A 19,259-nucleotide genomic window follows, 5' to 3' on the forward strand; every position below is an offset into this window, starting at 1 on the left:
TAACGTGACTGGGGCTGTGTAGGGATGGTTGGAAGGGGAGTGTGGAAGATGGGGTGTGAGGATTGAAGTAATGTGCATCGGGGAATGTGTGTAATTTCGTTGTGCGTGCACAATGACAATAAAGTTTTTATCTTTTCGATTTGCAGCTCAGATCAGGGCTATACAAACATCAGATGATGTGGTAAAACTGTTCCTAGATTCTATGCTTCAGAGTTTATAAGGAACTAATGGTAATAGATTCCTTGGTTAAAGGTCTTCTAAATCACCTCCCACACATTTTTGATTCAGCTATCTGATATTATTTTAGAGCACATTTTTTTGTTGCATAAACAAAAATGTAGTTTAAGCATGGGGAGCAAGGTAGCTCCTATTGTTGCACAGTTATTCCTATCCTTGAAAATGACACGATCCTAAACAAGACAGTTAACCCTTTTTTTGAAGGAATTGTTTTCTGTAAACGTTTTACAGATGATTTCTTTTTCATCATGAAAAATGATAATAAAATACAAGATTTCAATGCATGGATGAACTCTCTACATCCCAATTTAAAATTTTCTACAGATTATAGTAAAGAAAAAATACCTTTTTGGGATGCTGAAGTTAAAATTACCAAATACAACTCCATAGCAGTTGCTCTGTTTCATAAACCTACAGACAGAGATTCTTATCTTCCTTGGCAGAGTTTTTACCCACCTTACTTAAAAAAATAACATTCTCTACAGTGTAATGCTTAGAGCTAAATGGAATTCCACCACATCTAAAGATTACAAAATGGAAGTTAACTTCCTTAATAGAGGCTACCTATAGTCTATCATTAAACAAGCTAGAGAGAAAGTTGATATGGTTGAATAAGGGAGACCAATAGTTGCATTATAACTTCTTTTGACTTCACTCATTTAGGACTTGCCCTCCATCAAGAGAATCATATATAAATACTGGCCTCTGGTATCTGATCTACCAGGTTGCCATCTTCAACCATTGATAAGCTTCCCTTGTTCATGTAAGCAGATGTTAAAGGTACTTTCAGAATACCTCCACTTATCAAGGGGCATTTCAGATGTGTTCATTGCTCCATATGTAAGATCACTTGTGAATGCAAAGACATTTTTGAACATCAGGGTTATAAAAACAGTTAAACTTTTTCAGTAATTGTAACTCCTCACAAGTATTTTACATAATTCAATGCCCTTGTAAATATTTATATCTAGGGAAAACATTACGCCTATTACACATATGCATTTTGGAACACTGTTCATGCCTCAGAAATATGAATTTGGATGCTCCAATTGTTTAACATTTCATTAAGAATGGTCACACAATAGATGATATGAGGGTTTCTGTTATAGACCATGTTGACAGCATTGGCTCCAAAGAACAAATTGATAATAAACATAGGAGACTTGAAACCAAGTAGTTGCCTGGAGTTGGCAACTACTTCCCCAAGGGGATTTAATCAAGCCATAGATTTTACACCTTTCTTATAACACCTGTGTTTAATTACATGTTAACTATATCAACTCTATCTGTGTTATTCTCTGCCTCCTACTTTATGATCCTATGTGAAGATTGTGAGAGCTTATGCAACAACAGAGGGGTATGTGCATTGTATTTTTGTTTCAAGTTTTTATTATAAAATGTTTATTTTATATTAAAAAAACTTTGACATTTTGCAGAGCTTAAAAGAAGTCTTAAAATTGACCCTGCAGAAATTTAGATTTTCTTTATTAACAGTAAGTGAATATTACTTTTAGAATATATCCTGAATGGCAGGAGGTTGGACTTGATGGTCCTTGTGGTCTCTTCCAACTCTAAGATTCTATGATTTACAAAGCATCTGGCAACTCATTTTGCTTATGTATTTTTTTGAAATATATTATTCATTTGAAGACCAAAGAGAGATCTCTATATCCTGAAAGGAATAATTTTTACTTTTGTTAACTAGTAAGTGAGAATACACATATTGTCAATAATAATTTTTAATTAAGTTAATAATGTGCATTCATTATCTCTATTGCATTATATTATGTTACAGTTTGTCAAACTTGAAGAACATATGAAATTCTACATCAATCTGGAGGTGGCATCTTTGACTACACTTTAAGGATCTTTTATTGAGAATATTGCTTTTTGTTTATTCTGTCTATTTTTGTGTAAAGCTTACCAGTATATGCTATAAAAAGACTACTTCTGATGTTTAGGGAAAATAGTTATTACATTATCAGCAAAGATTTTCTTAAGTTGATTCTTTTAATAGAATCACACAATTTTTGCCCTATTGGGTAAGGTACGTCCTGGATGCAAATTCTTATTATACTTGGCTACAATAGCAACAGGCCAGTATATGTAAAGTGCACATTGCTTATTCCAACCACTCCAATTTTTCCTGGTTAGAACAGATTTATATCTATGTTATACAGTATAAACACTGCAGTGTCCACCTACTCAGTCTAGATGAATATTTTTGTGCTAACACCAGTTTCCTTTGTTTGACAGGCAGCAGATGAATAAAAACGGCTGACTTGGCAGGAATTTACTAGCAACAAATATTAGATGACCTCCCCTTGCTACATGCCACCATTTCCTTAGATTAGGTCTCTTATAAATCTGTTTTACCACCACATTTACAGTCATACTGGGTAAAGGCTGAAATCAGTGCAAAAGGCTGCCTTTCTAAAAAGAAAGAGAGGTCTCCTCCCACTCTTATTTTGGCATTTACTAGATAGTGGCATATGGAATAGCGAAAAAAAGTTAAAGGCTGGTGAAATTAACTCTTCTGCTGTAGTTCCATGACTTGTGTTTTTAACCTCTGGCACCTGCTAGCCTATACTATTTCATCCTCTCTTCCAGTAGGCACTTAATTGTCAGTTGAGACAACTGCCCATTAAATTTACATAGGTCCAGGTAAAAATGATCCAAAGGCACAAGAGGACAGCAAGCAAATTGGTTCAGCAACACTGAGCAGGTTCCTTCCACTCCCATTTCCCATATGGCTCTTTTGTTCTCCTGACATCTTCCCTGTTCTTCTTAAGGAAGTTAATTGTAAAGCTGACCTTGTTTCTCCAGTCAGGAGTTCAGCAGCAAGCCATGGACAAACCTTTTTGTCTTGAAGAAGCATGTTCCAATTTTGTCTCAAACAATTCTCCAGTTTAAACCTTCATGTTGTTGAAGAGAAGCTTTTGGCCTAGTATCACTATGGTGACTAGCAGAAAGAACAAGCCAAAAAATCAGCAAATAAGTGAATAATTTAATTAACAAGCTGTGCGTTTACTATGACCTAACCTGGATGGTCTAGGCTATCCTAATCTCATATTTCAGAAGGTAAATCAGCATGGTGCAGCGGTTAAGAGAAGTAGACTCTAATCTGGAGAACTAGGTTTGATTCCCCACTCCTCCACATGAGCAGAAGACTCTTAGCTGATGAATTATATTTGTTTCCCCACTCCTTAACGATCTTGGGCTAGTCACAGTTTTTGGGAACTCTCTCAGCCCCACCTACCTCACAAGATGTGTGTTGTGGGGAGGGGAGGGGAAGGGAAAGGGAAAGGAGTTTGTAAGCCACCTTGAATCTCCTTACAGGAGAGAAAGGCGAGGTATAAATCAAAACTCTTCTTCTTCTAAGCAGGGGTTAGCCTTGGTTAATACTTATCTAGAAGACCACTAAGGAAGTCCAGAGTCGCTGTGCAGACCAATTCTTCTGGTCTCTTCCCTTGAAAACTCTACTTGGTCACCATTAGTCAGATTCAACTTTAAGGTACTTTCCACCACCATGGTCACTGTGGCCTAAGAGTTTATTAGTCATTTATTTACATCTTGTTTTTCTCCCCACTGGGAACCCTAAGCAGCTTCCATTAACATTCTTGCCTCTGCCATCTCAATCTGATGTCAACAACAATTCTGTGAGGTAGCTTGAACTGAGGGTGAGTGACTGGCTGAAGGCCAATCACCAATCTTCAGTGGGACAGTGGGGATCTGAATCTGGGTCTGACACTCTATCCACTACAGCACACCAAGTTGTTTTAGACATAATTCACAAGGCCTGCTGTACAGTTTGTCGCACAGATAATCAATAAACTCTGCCATACAATCTCCTTTCCTCCAGCAGCACCTTTGTAAACCCTGAAAACTGTCTGCTGATCATTGGAAAATTCACCTTGGCAGAGTATTAGACAAAATCACCTCCAGTTCCGTCCTTGGCTAGTGAAACTTACCCCACCATGCTTTCTCTGGTTGTAGAAGGGGGCAGCCCTGTATTCCACAATGCAGTTTGTCTACCAGGATCCCACACGCTTCAGCAGAGGATTTTCAGAGGATGGAAGGAGAAGGGGGAAAGCAGAGAAGGTCCGACCCTGTGAGGCCTTTCCACTCGTTCTACCACAGGATCCAAACCAAAATACTGTCAATGACCATCCTCTCTCTGCAGCAAAAATTCAGTGGGACTTGCAAACCAGTGCTTGGGGATACTACACTCTAACGCTACAGAATGTTTTAAAAACTCAAGACACAATTAGGAGAATGGGATTCGTGCACTGCAGAATCTGCACCTGGCCCACCCACACTAGCAGAGGGAGGGGGAGGGGTGGCATGCAAGGAGGGGAGGGAGTGAGGGGTGGCATGCAAAGGAGGGGAGGGAAGGGGACCCGGCATCTGGACCTGGCCCACCCACCCTAGCGGAGGGAGGGGGAGGGGAGGGAGGGGTGGCATGCAAGGGAGGGGAGGGAGTGAGGGGTGGCATGCAAAGGAGGGGAGGGAAGGGGTCATTTTTATCATCAGAGGTCATTTTTTTTCTTATTTTATGCTTCAGTTCAATTTTCAAGAAGTCTGTAAAAAAAGAACAAGAATCACTATGCAATCCAATGATAGATACAGTCTTGCCAGTTTATAAATTTAATGATTTTTCCTACATTCTGACCCAACCTAATTTGATGCAGTTTCTCTTCAAAGTCAACACCCTTTTCCATTCTTTGTGTAGTTCTGAACATGGTTCACCGCAAAGTGTTATGAAGGCAGCCGGGCAATTTCAAAATTAAGATTGTACGAGTAATTTTAATGGTGGCATGACTTTAAAAAGCCCCAACCCTTGGCTTTAACCCCTCAGAGACCCACACATCCTCAGAAGGCAAATAGCATTTTGAGGTATGTAGGCTGCATTATTTATCTAAATGGGTACAACAAGAGCATGTCAGAAGGATCAGAAAGTTTGACCAAAAAGAACAGGGATGTATTTTGTAGGGGAGCTTCATCAGCATACTAGAGCTCCGTCAGCCATAACTAAGTGCTAGGCTGGTGATTAAATTTAATATATTTATTCCTGTATAACCTGCATGGTGACTAGTGTTGCCATGAAACAAAGGCTGTTTGTGTGTATGAGACAACATGATGTTGGCAGCCAAACAGAACTCATGAATGTACACAGAGGATGATCAAATTGTAATTAGGCAAAACAAATTAATGAAGTGCATGGGGGCTGGGGGCTTGATTTTGTCCAGAGGTGCTTTTGATGCTGCCTGTTGCGATGTGCAGTTCTTGGAGATGATGTGCAAAGAGTGAATATGACATGCATGTACAAAATCTCATCTAACCCTAAATGATCCCCCTCCCCAAGAGTGTTAAGAAGGTGTTAATCTTTTCTGGGGTAGCTGATCCAGGCTGAGTGATCTTGCTACTGTGTCCTAGGCTTTCCTGAGTATTCAAAGCCTCCTATCTTGCTTGAATTATACCAATTATGTATTCAGCGTGTACAAATTCAAAAGAGCTTGACTCTGTGCCAAGAGCAAAACAGACTATCCACAAATTAAAATGACATGACAAGGCATGGACCACCACAAGTTACCACTGTTGATCCCCTAAGCAATTAACAGTAATTGAATCTGGAACATGTCTGGACTATTTCTGAAAACTATATGTACACTAATGGGGTGGGGGGAGAGATTCCATGAACTGTATTCAGCTTAACAAGAAAAGCATTGGAGTGAAACACTGGCTTCTAATAATTCTGTAAACCCCTTTGTGATTGTCAGAGAGAAAAAGTATGGCCGTTTAGTTAGAAAGAAGGCTGTGATTTTGGAACAGCAGTTATTGGTTTTGTGGGGCACTTTATCAGCCAGCCCACCAAACAGAGGCTCTGTGTGAGCTTCTGAAGAAGAAAAAGCAGAAAGCGAGGGTGGAAGGCTGAAAACAGCACAGTTTGGGCATGCAGTCTAATTATGACATCCGCACGATGCTTGCCTAACAAATTGCAGTAACCACCCCCCAAGTTTTCCCTGGCAACAGAACTGATAAACACTATGTCCACCTGGATTGCCACCTAAAACTACAGAGATACTAATGAACAAACAGAATCCCCAGAAAGCAAATAGGAGTAAACCGGTATGGCAGGAAAAAAACAGTTCTGTGACCAATTTGAAAAGCAGAAACTTTTGTGGACCAGAGCCAAAATAATGTTGGTCCTTCCAGTAGCTTTTTACACACAAGAGAAGGCAGAGATTCTGCTTGTGATTTTTTTAATCTTTGTGCTATAAGAAGAGAGAGGGAAGGCAGCATGGTGTAACTCGATCTCATCAGATCTCAGAAGCTACGCAGGGTCAGTTCTTGGAAGGGAGACCACCAAGGGAGGAAAACCCTGCAAGGGAAGACAGTGGCAAACCAACTCTGCTTCTCACTTGCCTTGAAAGCCCTTTGTTGGGGTTGCCATAAGTCAGCTATGACTTGAAAGCACTTTACACACATATACTTATAATACTTTAAGAAGAAGAAAAAACTATGGTGGCCCTGCCCATCCACCTATGCATGATAGCTGGAAAATAACCCCACTCGACACCACCTGCATATCCCTCCCCAGTAATGCTGGGTAATGCATGTGGTAGGGAGCATGCACCTGCAGCACAGCACGCAAAACACGGGCACTGTTCCTGTGAACAGAAATGTTAAAACAAGCAATGTTCTTAATCACAGGGACAAAGATTACACACACAGCTACCATGCTCTTTATCTGGCACATGCACATGTTTTTCTTCACTATTTTGACATGCAAATAGTGAAGAAAAACATGTGCTGTTTTACAGCAAAATAATATTTTTTGTCATTCACTAAAAATGTATGGTTTCAATTTCAACTCTTATTTCTTCCTACATGGTAGAGAGATGTGATTAGGCACCAAAGGTTGCGGAAGTTCACAGCTCTCTCTAGTACTGGATACATTTGCAGTTTTGATTGAACAAAGCTACGGTATTTATTCTTCTAAATGTTTACTATAGCTAAGTCAAGAATCTGTGCAAGCTTTAACGATTGTTAGCTCCATTTAACATAGGGAAACTTGGGTGCTGTGTGGTTTCCGGGCTGTATGGCCGTGTTCTAGCAGGATTCTCTCCTGACGTTTCTCCTGCATCTGTGGCTGGCATCTTCAGAGGATCATACAGAGGATCATTCAGAGATCCTCTGAAGATGCCAGCCACAGATGCAGGAGAAACGTCAGGAAAATGCTAAATTTCTGTTTCCGCTTGCTCCAAAGCTCCACAGCACCCAAGTGATTCCGGCCGTGAAAGCCTTCGACAATACATAGGGAAACTTATTTCCAAATTCTTCTAAAATCATCCATCTAGATGCTACTTTTAATTTATTCTCTTAACTGCACTGGGATCGTAGAGAAATGAGAGAGAGCCATTCATCTGAAGAGATTCACAGTCCTGAAATAATTTTCTCTCCCTTTACAACTAGCTCTTTATCAGAAGCCCTTCTTAGCTACATTTCTTGAAATCCTCTCTAAATACTTTGCATGGATGCATGTAAAATTAAAGAGGTAGGATTTAATAAGATTAACCCAGAAAAACAGCTACAGATTCTGAAGGATGTCGTCACTGTGCCCCACATTTTCCTGGGCAGATTCATTTGCTAATGGAAACGACAGCTCAAATCCATTAGACAAAGTATGCTTCTTCTGAAGGAATCAAATACAAGGGACACCACACTGAAAAGGCACAAAGCAGTAAATTAAATCCACTGTTTATAACTAGACACTTGACAACAGTTCAGAAGCCTAAATCCACCATTAAGACTTATGACATAGGCTGTTTCCTCATGGCGGCGGAAACGCACCTCCACCAGCATAAATTATGCTGGTGGAGGCTCAAGGACTGCTCACACGGTAACATGCGAGCAACCCCAAAGATCTGCCAAACCCGGTGGAGCCGCACAGAGCCACCTTCGGTTTGGCCCCTCCACTGACTTTTCCATCCAGCGCTCATCTGGAGGGCTGGAGGGTTCTGCAGTAAGGTTCCTCCAGCCTCCGACCTCCCAGAGAGTGCGCGCTGATGAGGAGCCAGCGTCAGCGTCCTCAACCCTCAAACAGCACTGGATAAGAAAAAATCGAAATGGAGAGATAAGAAGCGTCTTCCCGCCGGTGCTGTTTGCAGTGCGCCAGTGGGAAGACGCTGCTTTTCAAAAAGCTCACTCAATGCGTGAGGTTTGAAAGCAGCATCTTCATGCCGCTCAGGGCTGGCCAGGACAACCTTCTGTCCGAACAGCACCCCAGGGACGGTGTTTTCATGATCCCTAGGGGGCTGTTATTCGCCTTTGTGGAAACAGCTGTAGTGTCTGAAGGAAAGAAGAAAGACTTGATGATGCTCCAGGCTACTCATTGGCTTTCTGCCTTCATCCCTCTCAGAAGTGGAAACAAGTTCCTACCAACATGGAAGGAGAAACAGAAATAGGTGAAGCAATGCTTCATTTGTATTCCCACTACTGCCCAAGGTTCCTTGACAGAAAATACTGGGAAAGATGTGCATTGCCTGGAATTTATACAAATAGTTTTTAATCATTCATTTTTATTTAGTAAATATGCAGATTACATTTTAAAGTAAAAAGCTCACAAGGCAGTGTCTAGCACAATAAAACAGAACAAAAGTAGATGAAAACAGGTAAATATAGTAAAAGGAAACTGGAGTACAACAAAAATGAAATGTAGTAAAACAACAACAACAAAATCAGCCTTCTAATAATGCCACTCCACCTGTCACCCTGTTCCTTACTGATCTATTTCGAAGGCCTCCGGGAAAAGCATATCTTTAAACCCATCCAGAAGGAAACAGATGCTAACACCCTATTGGGGGAAAGGGGATTTCCAAAGCTGGGAGTCAAACAGACAAAACAGGCTTCCCTTATCCAGGGAGCCACTAACTGAAGCTCTATTAACGCTGTTTCCTGAAGCCCCCTAGGTTAATTGGTGAAGGTGAAGTCCGTCTTTTAAGTTACAAGCCTAAGTTAATAAGGTTTTAAAGATCTAAACCACTACCAAGTATTGAGCCCAGAAAAATTCTGAAAGCCAATGTAGCGGGTGAAGCACTAGCTTAATATAGTCACTTCGGCAGGAGCTACAGCATTCTGGACCAATTAAATGTTCCAACTCATCTTGAAGGGCAGCCCCACATGGGGCATATTACAGCAGCCTGGATGATATTAATGATGATTTATCAACACACTCATAATCTCACAAATTGACTCAACTTGACAGGAAAAACCTGGTGGAAGGAAAGAGAAAATGGCACAAGAATAAAGAATCAAAGCTTTGATTTGCACAAGGAGAAGTGACAGGGAAAATGCCAAATTACTGAAGGGTGGCTATAATAGTCCACATCTTTAAGAAAGGGAATAGGGGGATCCCTCTAACTATAGACCGGTCAGCCTGCTTAATGTAATAAGCAAGTTGTATGCAAAGCACCTGCAATGGAAGCTTAAGGACTGGTTAGAACAGAAAATTTACCTAGCTTTGGAACAAAATGGCTTCAGGGAAGGAAGACCATGTGTAGATTATTGTTTGATTTCAGATCACTTAATTGCCAAATATTCTACAAAATCTACAGTTTCACTTTATACAGCCTTTATAGATTTAAAATCAACCTTTGACTCAATATCCAGAGCCAAATTATGGGATAAACTGGAAGCATCAAATATAGACAGACGCCTTCTATTTTTGATTAAAAGGCTATACAAAAATACTAATATTAGAGTACGATGTAACCCCCAAGGTCAATTGACAGAGCCGGCGGCATCCGGCAGGTCACGGCCGCCATTTCCTCTCTGCCCCACGGAGCAGGCGGTTGCCTGCTTCGTCAGGCAGAGGGGATTTCTGCCTCCCAGCCTCCCAGCGCTGGAAGGAAAGGTGAGTGGAGGGGCCAAACTGGAGGCGGCCCCGTGTGGAGCTGCTTCTCTGGTTCGGTAGATCTTCGGTGCCGTGGAAAACAGATCCAAATGGCTCCAAGAAAAGTAACAATATTTCTGGCATCCAAATTTATGAAGAGTTACCAGGTTACAACAATTATTTTCCTGCCAATCTCTCTCCTTCCTCAAACAGCACACTGTCAATGTTATAGCAGGGCCACTTCCTGCCAACACTTTCCTGTACCTGACTGCCCTGCTTTGAGATCAGTGCCTTGGCTGTGGCGGTGGCAGAAACACAGTTCCACGCATGCCTGAAACTCACAGTGCCTTTCTGTTCTTTGATCTTGCTACAGAGGGTTTGTTTGCAAAAAGAACAAGCCAACCACCTGCAGAATTTTTATGCTGCCAGCAGGATGAACAGAGTTGAGTTTATCCATGGGGGAGGAAGGAAAGGATAACAAAATGCCCATTTCCCCCCTCCTCATTGCCAGAGTTAATTGAAACTGAAGAGACAGTAATACCTCCCTCATTCACAGAAGCATGTAGCTTTCTGGGACTACCCTTTATAGTTCTTTGTAGAAATGTGAAACTCAGGGATGAAATAAATGTTTTTGTTTCATCTAGCAAACTTTTTTCAACTTTTTTTTCCAGTAGAAAACTTAAGAGAACTACTGGGGAAAAAATCATTATGGAAAGATTTTTTTTGGAAAATGGAATGTCTCTGGAATGGAATGAAACACTTCTTACAATAAGAGTTAACTCATTAAAACTGTGTAGTATGAAGGTTTTTATGTTGACAATCAACAGCATTAGAGTACGTTTTTATTTTCAACTTTTGTTGTTTCGTACATCTTAGGAAGCAAAAATTAAGATATGTGTGCTAAGGCTCCACAACATGTAGCAGGTTGAGGACTGCTCTCACTCATATTTCTCATATAGTCACTGGAAGAAAAGTGTTTCACCCTAAACAGAGGTGCACTCTTCCAAGGCTGTTGAAGTTTTAGAAGGGCGTAAGTCTACTTTGGATGGCATTCTAAAGCATTTACATTGCTACATTTCATAAACATGTCCCAACTTTATATGCTAACTTAAATTATAAATGCTACATGTAATGATGTTAAAACAGAAAACAAATTAGGCTTGATAAGAAAGTAAATTGTGTGTATAAAATTTCCAGAAATGTTGTATCTCTAGTTCAGTGTAGGATTACCAAACTCAAGGGGATATCCAGAGTTCTCACTGAATGACATCTGGTCTCCAGACTACAGATATTACTTTCCCTGGGGGAAATGTCATTTTTGGAGAGAAAACTCTATAACATCAGACCAAGGTCCCTTCCCTTTAAAACTTTACTCTCCCCAGGCATTTTTTCCAACTCTCCAGAAATTTCCCAGGCTGGAGACCCAATCCTAATTCTACACAGACATGCACCAGGCAGGCTACTTCTTCGCCAAGGCTTTCTGTCCTATCCCTAACCCCTATTGCCTATAACCTCTAGCCCCCTTTTCTAATTATTTGTGTATTCTAAGAAATAGGGGTTTAACGCTGGAGCAGCTGGCAGAGGATCCTGTATCGATCCTTTTGTTCTTTAGTTTCACTTTTGTTCTGGAGCAGAGAGAGCATAACAAAGTACATTATGAGTCCCTTTAACAATCTGCAAGAGGCAGCAGGGAATCAATCTTCCACAGCAGGTAAATTACCACCATAGCTTTCTCAGGAAGACGCCAGGGGGATTTAAGAATAAAATGAATGAGGCAACTACTTACTGACAATACAAATAATTTACAGTATATTGTCTCTCAGCACACAAATGGTTCTTCTGGACCCCTCTTGCAAAATAATCGGTTTACCTATGTTGAATGATCAGGACATTATACATGATTAGCAACTTGCCTGCCAAAAGGTGGGAATCCATATAGACTTGCTGTGTCTGTTACTGCTCTCTTTTGTATGCAGACTTCCCACCTTGGTCGCTTTCCTTAAGATTGGGTGCCTCAGTTGACAGGACTGGTGTAATGCCTATTTCTGACAAAACAGCTAGACAGCAGCAATATTGCCCCATACAGCTTCTAAAGAGTCAGGGTATTTGGAGGATTCTCGCCCAGATGAAAAAGTACCCCCCCCTCCCCTGGGAATACAAGATCTCTTCCCCAGTCACTTTTCAAGTGTCTTTATCCTGCTCACACCTGAAAAAAATGGTTTAGGAAGAAAACCAGTGAAAGACAAATTCTCAGATGCAGGTTTGTTGGCTCAGTGAAAATGGTAGGTTCATAATGCTGGTTCATAAATACAGACCACGTGTTACAACCAAACAAAATGTCAATAATAACATTAAGCAAAGGAGCCCTTGAAAAGCAGATGCAAAGTTTCCCTCTAGCCACAAAAAATAGGACATTCTTTGAAATCCGTCAGGGTCCAAATGAACAGTGAATATGTGCAGTCTGATACCTTTCTCGTCTATGCATAAAAAATTAAAGATCCATCACTGAGATACAAAGCTACCAAATATTAATATCACACATAGAGCACCTCTGGCAGTATACCAATTCTTCTATATGTTTTTGAGGCAGCCACTCACTATGCATAACTAATGTGCATGACAAAGCAAAAGCCATAAACATTGCACACAGTACAATGACTCTCTTCTGTTCTTTAGCTTCTCATAAGGTCTAGAAACTTGCATGTCTTCCTGAGGCTACCAATCACATTTTAGAGTGTAGCTACCCAATGTGAACACAGCACAACTCCTAATTCTTGAAGTATGTAAACGGAGTTGCTATGTTATGTCACAGCACAAAAAGTTCATAGATACCACAGAGATAATAGCATAGCCACAGGCATTCCTTGTTCCTTCAATACAGTTGGCATCTAACTTCTTAAAATGTGTGGGTGGCTCATAAGTATACCACTACCTTATGTCACAACTTCATAAAGGCAGAAAACATCTACAATAAACTGAATTTAAAATACAAGAATTTTTAAATTCTAGTTTAAAAACTCATGTCCAGAAGGTTCTAGGATGACCCTCCGGGAGACACTCTGAGACACAAGTGTAAACTTACCTACACTGGTAGGGAATATGTCTTCATTGTTGATCTGAACCTCAATCCAGTCCATCAAAAGATTCATATACTGGGGTGCCGGTAGTGCTGTAGGTTTTTTATATTTCAGGTCATCCTGCCACCGGTATTCATATTTTGGTCCGCCCGACATCACAGGACAGGTCCTCTCTGTGCAGAACTCACAGATAGTTCCATAGATCAGGTTGATTCTGTTGAAAAAGTCAACCACATGAACAGCTACCCAGTCATTTAGATCTTCTCCACTGGGCAGCTGCACAGCTGCTTTCAGGTCCACCCCAGAGTTCAGTGATGCCTGGGCTCGTTTGTGGAGCTCAAACCGCTGTGTCCCTGGTTCAAATTTCCGTTTGGGGCGAAAAGTCTTGTCCTTATTAAAAACTTGCTTGAGTCCAATGGACATGTCTCACAACTGTCAAGTTTCAGGAGGCAAAAAGAAGAGGCACTAGAATGACAGCCAAGGGCAGAGGAGATTTCTGTAGCTGACACACTTCATCCACTAGCTCTTCCTGTTGAAAGCTTTATTAGAAGACTTCATGTTCCTAAAGGTTCAGAGGGGGAAAAATCTACATGTTAATGCTAAATGTAATACTTTCCAACCTGTCAGAGACTATTTTACTTTTATTTTCAAATCTACAAAAGACTACTCGTGGCCCAAAGAATCCCTCTAGCTAGGCTACCAAGCTAGATTCTTCCTTGTAAATTGCTGTCTCGCTTTTCTTGGCTGTACGCTGTAGCTGTTAACTTTGCAGTTCCAAAGGCCACATTTCCACAGTGTAAATACTTGCAAGGTGGCTCACAAACAAAAGTGCAATGAACACAAGACATCCATTCATGAAAAAGGAAAAAATGATAAAAGAGGCAACACTGACCCTCACAGAATTCAACAGCAACTGAACCAAATTCTTCAAAGGATTTCAGTCTTCTCACTTTGAAGATAAACCCGTGTTTGAGCTGTATCAATTCAGATTGTACATGGGGACTTGCATAAGTCAATTTTCCTTCCTACCCCCTCCCTCCAAAACAAAAACAAAAAAACCCATCAGAAAGAAGGTTAACCAGAGACAGAAAAGAGTGTGGAAGGAAGGGAGAAGGTGATTGAATTTTAAGGAAATAAACTAATACACAGCTTGGGAGCCAGTGGTTTTATTTTGCACATAAACAGATGAATAATGACTACAAAAGTATACAGGATAAAAATAAACCAGCAATCATGTTTTCTCTGTTTACCATTCGATGAGTAAACTCAGTACGACTGGGAGTCAATGGGACACTGGAATATTGCAGTACTGACATCTGTAGACAGCCAGCTGGCACCAAATTTAATATTTCTGTTGGTAAAACAGGGAAGATTCTGACAAAAAATAGAATTAGTAGACACATGACAATGTGGTTTCTGATCCAAGCAAGATTCAGTTAATTCATCTATGATACTAATAAATTTATGGACGAGAGGAAATAAGTCCCTGATGATTTTTATAACTTGATTTAAAAAAAAACTGTTTTAAGGGAAAGATAAGGTAAACATACAACCTTCATAAATATGGTAGTATAGAAAGCCATCACAATGCTACAAAGAAGGAATCACCTTCACTGGGAAAGAGACAGTGATGATAAGCAAAGTGTGTGCACCTAAATGAACCCTTACCCAACTCAACTTTCTATTTTCAAACTCTTGACCACCATTACTTGGTATGGGAGTTTGCACATGATAACTATATCCCAGCATCTAGTGAGCCAGAGACTGAGGCAATGAGAAAGGCAAGACTTTCACAGTTGAGCCACACAAAGTTTGGTAGCAGCCAATATAACTCTAATAAGCTTTTTGTAGGATGGATAACACACTATTCCAGCCACATTTAGGTAACAGGTAACCAAAAGCCATATTTTTTCTTGGTAAGAACAAGTGATGTATTTGACCCCTTCTAGCTGATCTACGTATCCAGTAAATCTATACATCATGACTAGGTTCTAGAAGCCAGTTTGGTCTTCAGGTGTACCAGACTTTCAATAACGAGCATATTTTAGAGAAGGGGGGGGGCAGTTGGTTCTTGGCTTGCAAAGTGGAAGAAAAGTCTCCCCAACAAGAAACAAACTGTAGCAAAGATATAATCAACCTGCTAACAGGCATTCCCACCATTCACGAATAGCCTGTGTGTGCCCAGAATGGGCAGCAGTTATTTTCAGAACAATGTTTATTTATTTATTTATGTTTTAAATTTCTATCCCGCCCCGTCCCCGGAGGGCTCTGGGCGGCGTACAGCATACAATGGATACAGTCATAAAATATCATAAATAGGCTAAAACTTATAAAAGCAGCGAAACTAGCTGTCTTCTAAACCACTACAGTGGAAGAATATTTTTAGGTTGCGTTTTATGGCTTGCCCCATCTCGTTGGATCCTGAAAGCTAAGCTGGGTCAGCTATGATGAATAATCTAGGAAGTGCTCTAAAGTCATGTGGGGTCACTATGATGAATAATCTAGGAAGTGCTGTAAAGTAATGCACAGTTATGGTTGGATACAATGAACGTCCAGAATTCTTCCAGCTGCCTTTAAGAAAATGCCTGACAGCAGTTAGAAAGCCATGTTTTAGGGCTACCTCTACTACCACTGATCTCATTATGAATCTTAGATGATGTATTGTCGAAGGCTTTCACGGCCGGAATCACTGGGGTGCTGTGTGTTTTCCGGGCTGTATGGCCGTGTTCTAGCAACATTCTCTCCTGACGTTTTGCCTGCATCTGTGGCTGGCATCTTCAGAGGATCTGACAGTTGGAAAGGAAAACAAGTGGAGTATATATACCTGTGAGTAAAGGTCAATAGGTGAGGGCATCTGAATCACATGCTACACTTCATTGTTACTCACTTGCCAGGCCATTCCTATTCAGATGCCCTCACCTATTGACCTTTACTCACAGGTATATATACTCCACTTGCTTTCCTTTCCAACTATCAGATCCTCTGAAGATGCCAGCCACAGATGCAGGCGAAACGTCAGGAGAGAATGCTGCTAGAACACGGCCATACAGCCCAGAAAACACACAGCACCCCAATCTTAGATAAGTTTCCAAGAAACTCTAGAGAAAGCTAGTAGAGCAAGACAGATCTTGATCTTCTGTATCAATGTGAACCAAGAACTGTGAAAATGGCAGATACAAATCCTGCAATTAATAGGAGGAAAAAGTTTTTCTCCTTCCGTGCATAGGCATTTTTTTCATCTATCATATGACTTTCATGAGATTCTGTGGTGAACCAACCCCACATGAGATCATTCCCAATCCTTTCTGCTGTGATTTGCACCCTCTGTCAACAGAAATAACTGTACAAGGGGAGCCCTTTCTTCTCAGATTGCCATAATTATTCCATCCATTTTCTTTGTGTAAACTGAGGATTCATCAATGCTGCCAAAATTATGTTTGTCCTCTTATAATTCACTGAAAAGCAGGGAGGAAAAAGAGCATGGTTTTAGCCTGATCTCATTAGGTATTGGAAGCTAAGCAGAGTTGGTACTTGGAAGGGTGACTCTACAGAGGAAGGCAATGGCAAATCACCTCCGCTTACTTATTTCCCATGAGTGCCCCTTACTGGGGTCACCATAAATTGACTGTGACTTGACAGCACTTTACACACACACAATTCACAGAAAAGTTGTACTTAGGGAATTAAATTTACTGGAAGGCAATATCCAGAAATGCCGTTTACAGGATACGGCAAACAGGACATATTATTTTCATTTACTTGATCTAAAAACACATCCTTAAATTACAACAAAAATGGCTGAATGTTTAGCATAAGTTGTTGTGCAAAAGAACCTGAATTAGTGTGCACTGCATTTCTTTTGTATTAGTTACAAGTGTTTCTCTTTTATGCCATTAAAGGTATTTGTTGTTGCTGTTGTAGTCTACAGCAGCTTTCAAATAAGGAATTCAGTGCCACTGCTTCATGACTACTATTAAGGGCGACTACTCCTGCCCGCCACTGTCATGACCAGTGTCATCAGTCAGAGAGTTGAGGGCAATTGCCCCCACCAACATTGGGCACCAGAGAAGACAGGGCACAAGAACAAAGCAGGCCACCACATCCTCCCAACTTGCTCTGTCCTGCTTAGGAACAAGGAGGGCAGAGAAGGAGGGTGGGAAGCAGCAGTTTTCTCCCCATACACATTCTGGCTTCAGCAAAGCAACAGTGAGGATGGAAAAGGCAAGCAGGAAATGATAAGATGCTTTCACCCTGCTCCATCCTCCCGGATCCTGGGAAAAAGGTGACCCTTTCTTGCCAGGGGAGCAGGCCCTCCTCAGCTGCAAGAGGAGTGATTAGAAGAGAATGAATGGACCCAAGGGAAAGGGGCAAATGTGGGGCAGAGATAGAAGAGATGATACAAAAGGCCATGGGAGGCCCAGTTGTACTTTGTCACCCAGGAGCCAGCCCTAGTCATAATGGAATTACCCAGTTGAGTCACACGGTTTCCTGAAGAGATGTGAGTCAGGATAGAGCTAGTATATTGCACTACTGAGGATACAAACTTCAGCAGTAGTTCAGGAAAACAAGGTGTCCAAAAGCCCCACTAAAATGAACAGGTGCACAAAGGTGCTCTGAAATGAACATGTAATTCCAATGTAAGAGTACCAAACCTGGTAATGCACCACAGCAACAACTACAGTGGTTGCTCTGGGGCAATGTAGTTTCTCCTTAATAGAGAACCTGACAAATTATAACATCCGTTTAAAAAAGAAGTTTTAGCCTTACCTACCACTCTGTCTTATGCAGATCAATCTGCAGGCATGCCTTATTCTGTTATTTCACTCTTGAGACCTTTTTGTACACTGGGCTAAGGGCCCTTTATCACAATTTACAGGTAATTATTGTAAATAACAGTATACATATGACTTTTACCATGACACATTGCTATACTGACAATGATTATATTCATTGTTGCTCTGAGTTCATTCGAGATTATCAAAGGTTCATAGCAGCAGTGAAATTGCAAGCAGCAGCAACAATCACACCAAGCATTGGGAGCTGAGAAACAATATAAGCCATTATTCAAGTAAAGCCCGTAGGAACTGGTATCCCCTTCCACGAGCAATAAAACAGAACTGTTGTGATGGCACATTTATCGTTTGGCGAACTGCTTACGCCAATTTGCAGAGGAATAAATTAAGACATTGATGCTAGATTTGGGTCTTAGCCCTATTCAAAGCCCAGCTACTAAAGCTGCAACAGATTTGCTAGCTGAAGAATTCAGCCAACAACCCCTCTGTTCTCTCCACACATTTCTTACCAAAGCAGTATTTTTTTCTCTAGTTCCTCCCCTTAAAACTCAATTTCTGTTAGCATGTTCCTTCAGCAGTATATTCAAGTTTCAACAGGTCATTGTTAATGTTTTTTCATAGAAGAATATCTTTCAGCATACCTAGGGTCCCTAGTGGTTTGTGGGTAACTTACTTCTGCTTTCGCGACTGGCGTGATTTCCAACTTTTTTTTTTGCTGTCAAGTCACAGCTGACTTATGGAGACCCCATAGGGTTTTCAAGGCAAGAGATGTTCAGAGATGGTTTGCCATTGCCTGCCTTTGCACCAGGTCCCTGGTATTCTTTGGAGGTCTCCCATCCAGATACTAGCCAGGGTCAGGGAGAGTGCGTGACTGTCCCAAGGTAACCAAAAAACTTTTCATAGCAGAGTAGGAATTTGAACTTGGATTTCCCATTACAGCTTCTACTTACAACTGGCAACTCACTTTAAAGTTCCAACTGAACAAATCCTTCCCCTGCCTCTAAAAGCCTCATCCCTGCCATTTATGCATGACACTTATACTTTGTTAACCAAATTGGATTTTTTGATTTGCATGGTTGCTTGCCCTTGGGTATTAAATATAACTGCAGACATGCCAGTATGTGTGTAACTGTTCACATTAATTTTACCAGCCCCAGATCAAATTCCACAAAATGTTTCCCTAAACTAAAGAGGACCTGTCTACAATCACAAAGAATTGCAGTTCTATGATGAAGCTATCTGAGCTTTTAAGAACAC

General features: G+C 40.9%; 1 protein-coding gene across 3 annotated transcripts in view; it reads right to left on the minus strand.

Moving 5' to 3' along the window:
• The window catches only part of MOB3B (MOB kinase activator 3B), a 118,906-nt gene that overhangs the window by 43,650 nt on the left and 55,997 nt on the right, over nt 1-19,259 (minus strand). For 2 of the 3 annotated variants that reach the window (XM_048503281.1, XM_048503280.1), the window contains exon 2: nt 13,215-13,771. In XM_048503281.1, coding sequence (XP_048359238.1) covers nt 13,215-13,632 — 418 coding nt within the window. In that variant the 5' untranslated portion in view covers nt 13,633-13,771. The remainder of the gene's footprint in view (nt 1-13,214; nt 13,772-19,259) is intronic. The other variant, XM_048503282.1, reaches the window with a different exon arrangement.

The sequence above is a fragment of the Sphaerodactylus townsendi genome, linkage group LG07 (genome assembly GCF_021028975.2).
Source record: "Sphaerodactylus townsendi isolate TG3544 linkage group LG07, MPM_Stown_v2.3, whole genome shotgun sequence".
NCBI classification, from domain to species: Eukaryota; Metazoa; Chordata; class Lepidosauria; order Squamata; family Sphaerodactylidae; genus Sphaerodactylus; species Sphaerodactylus townsendi.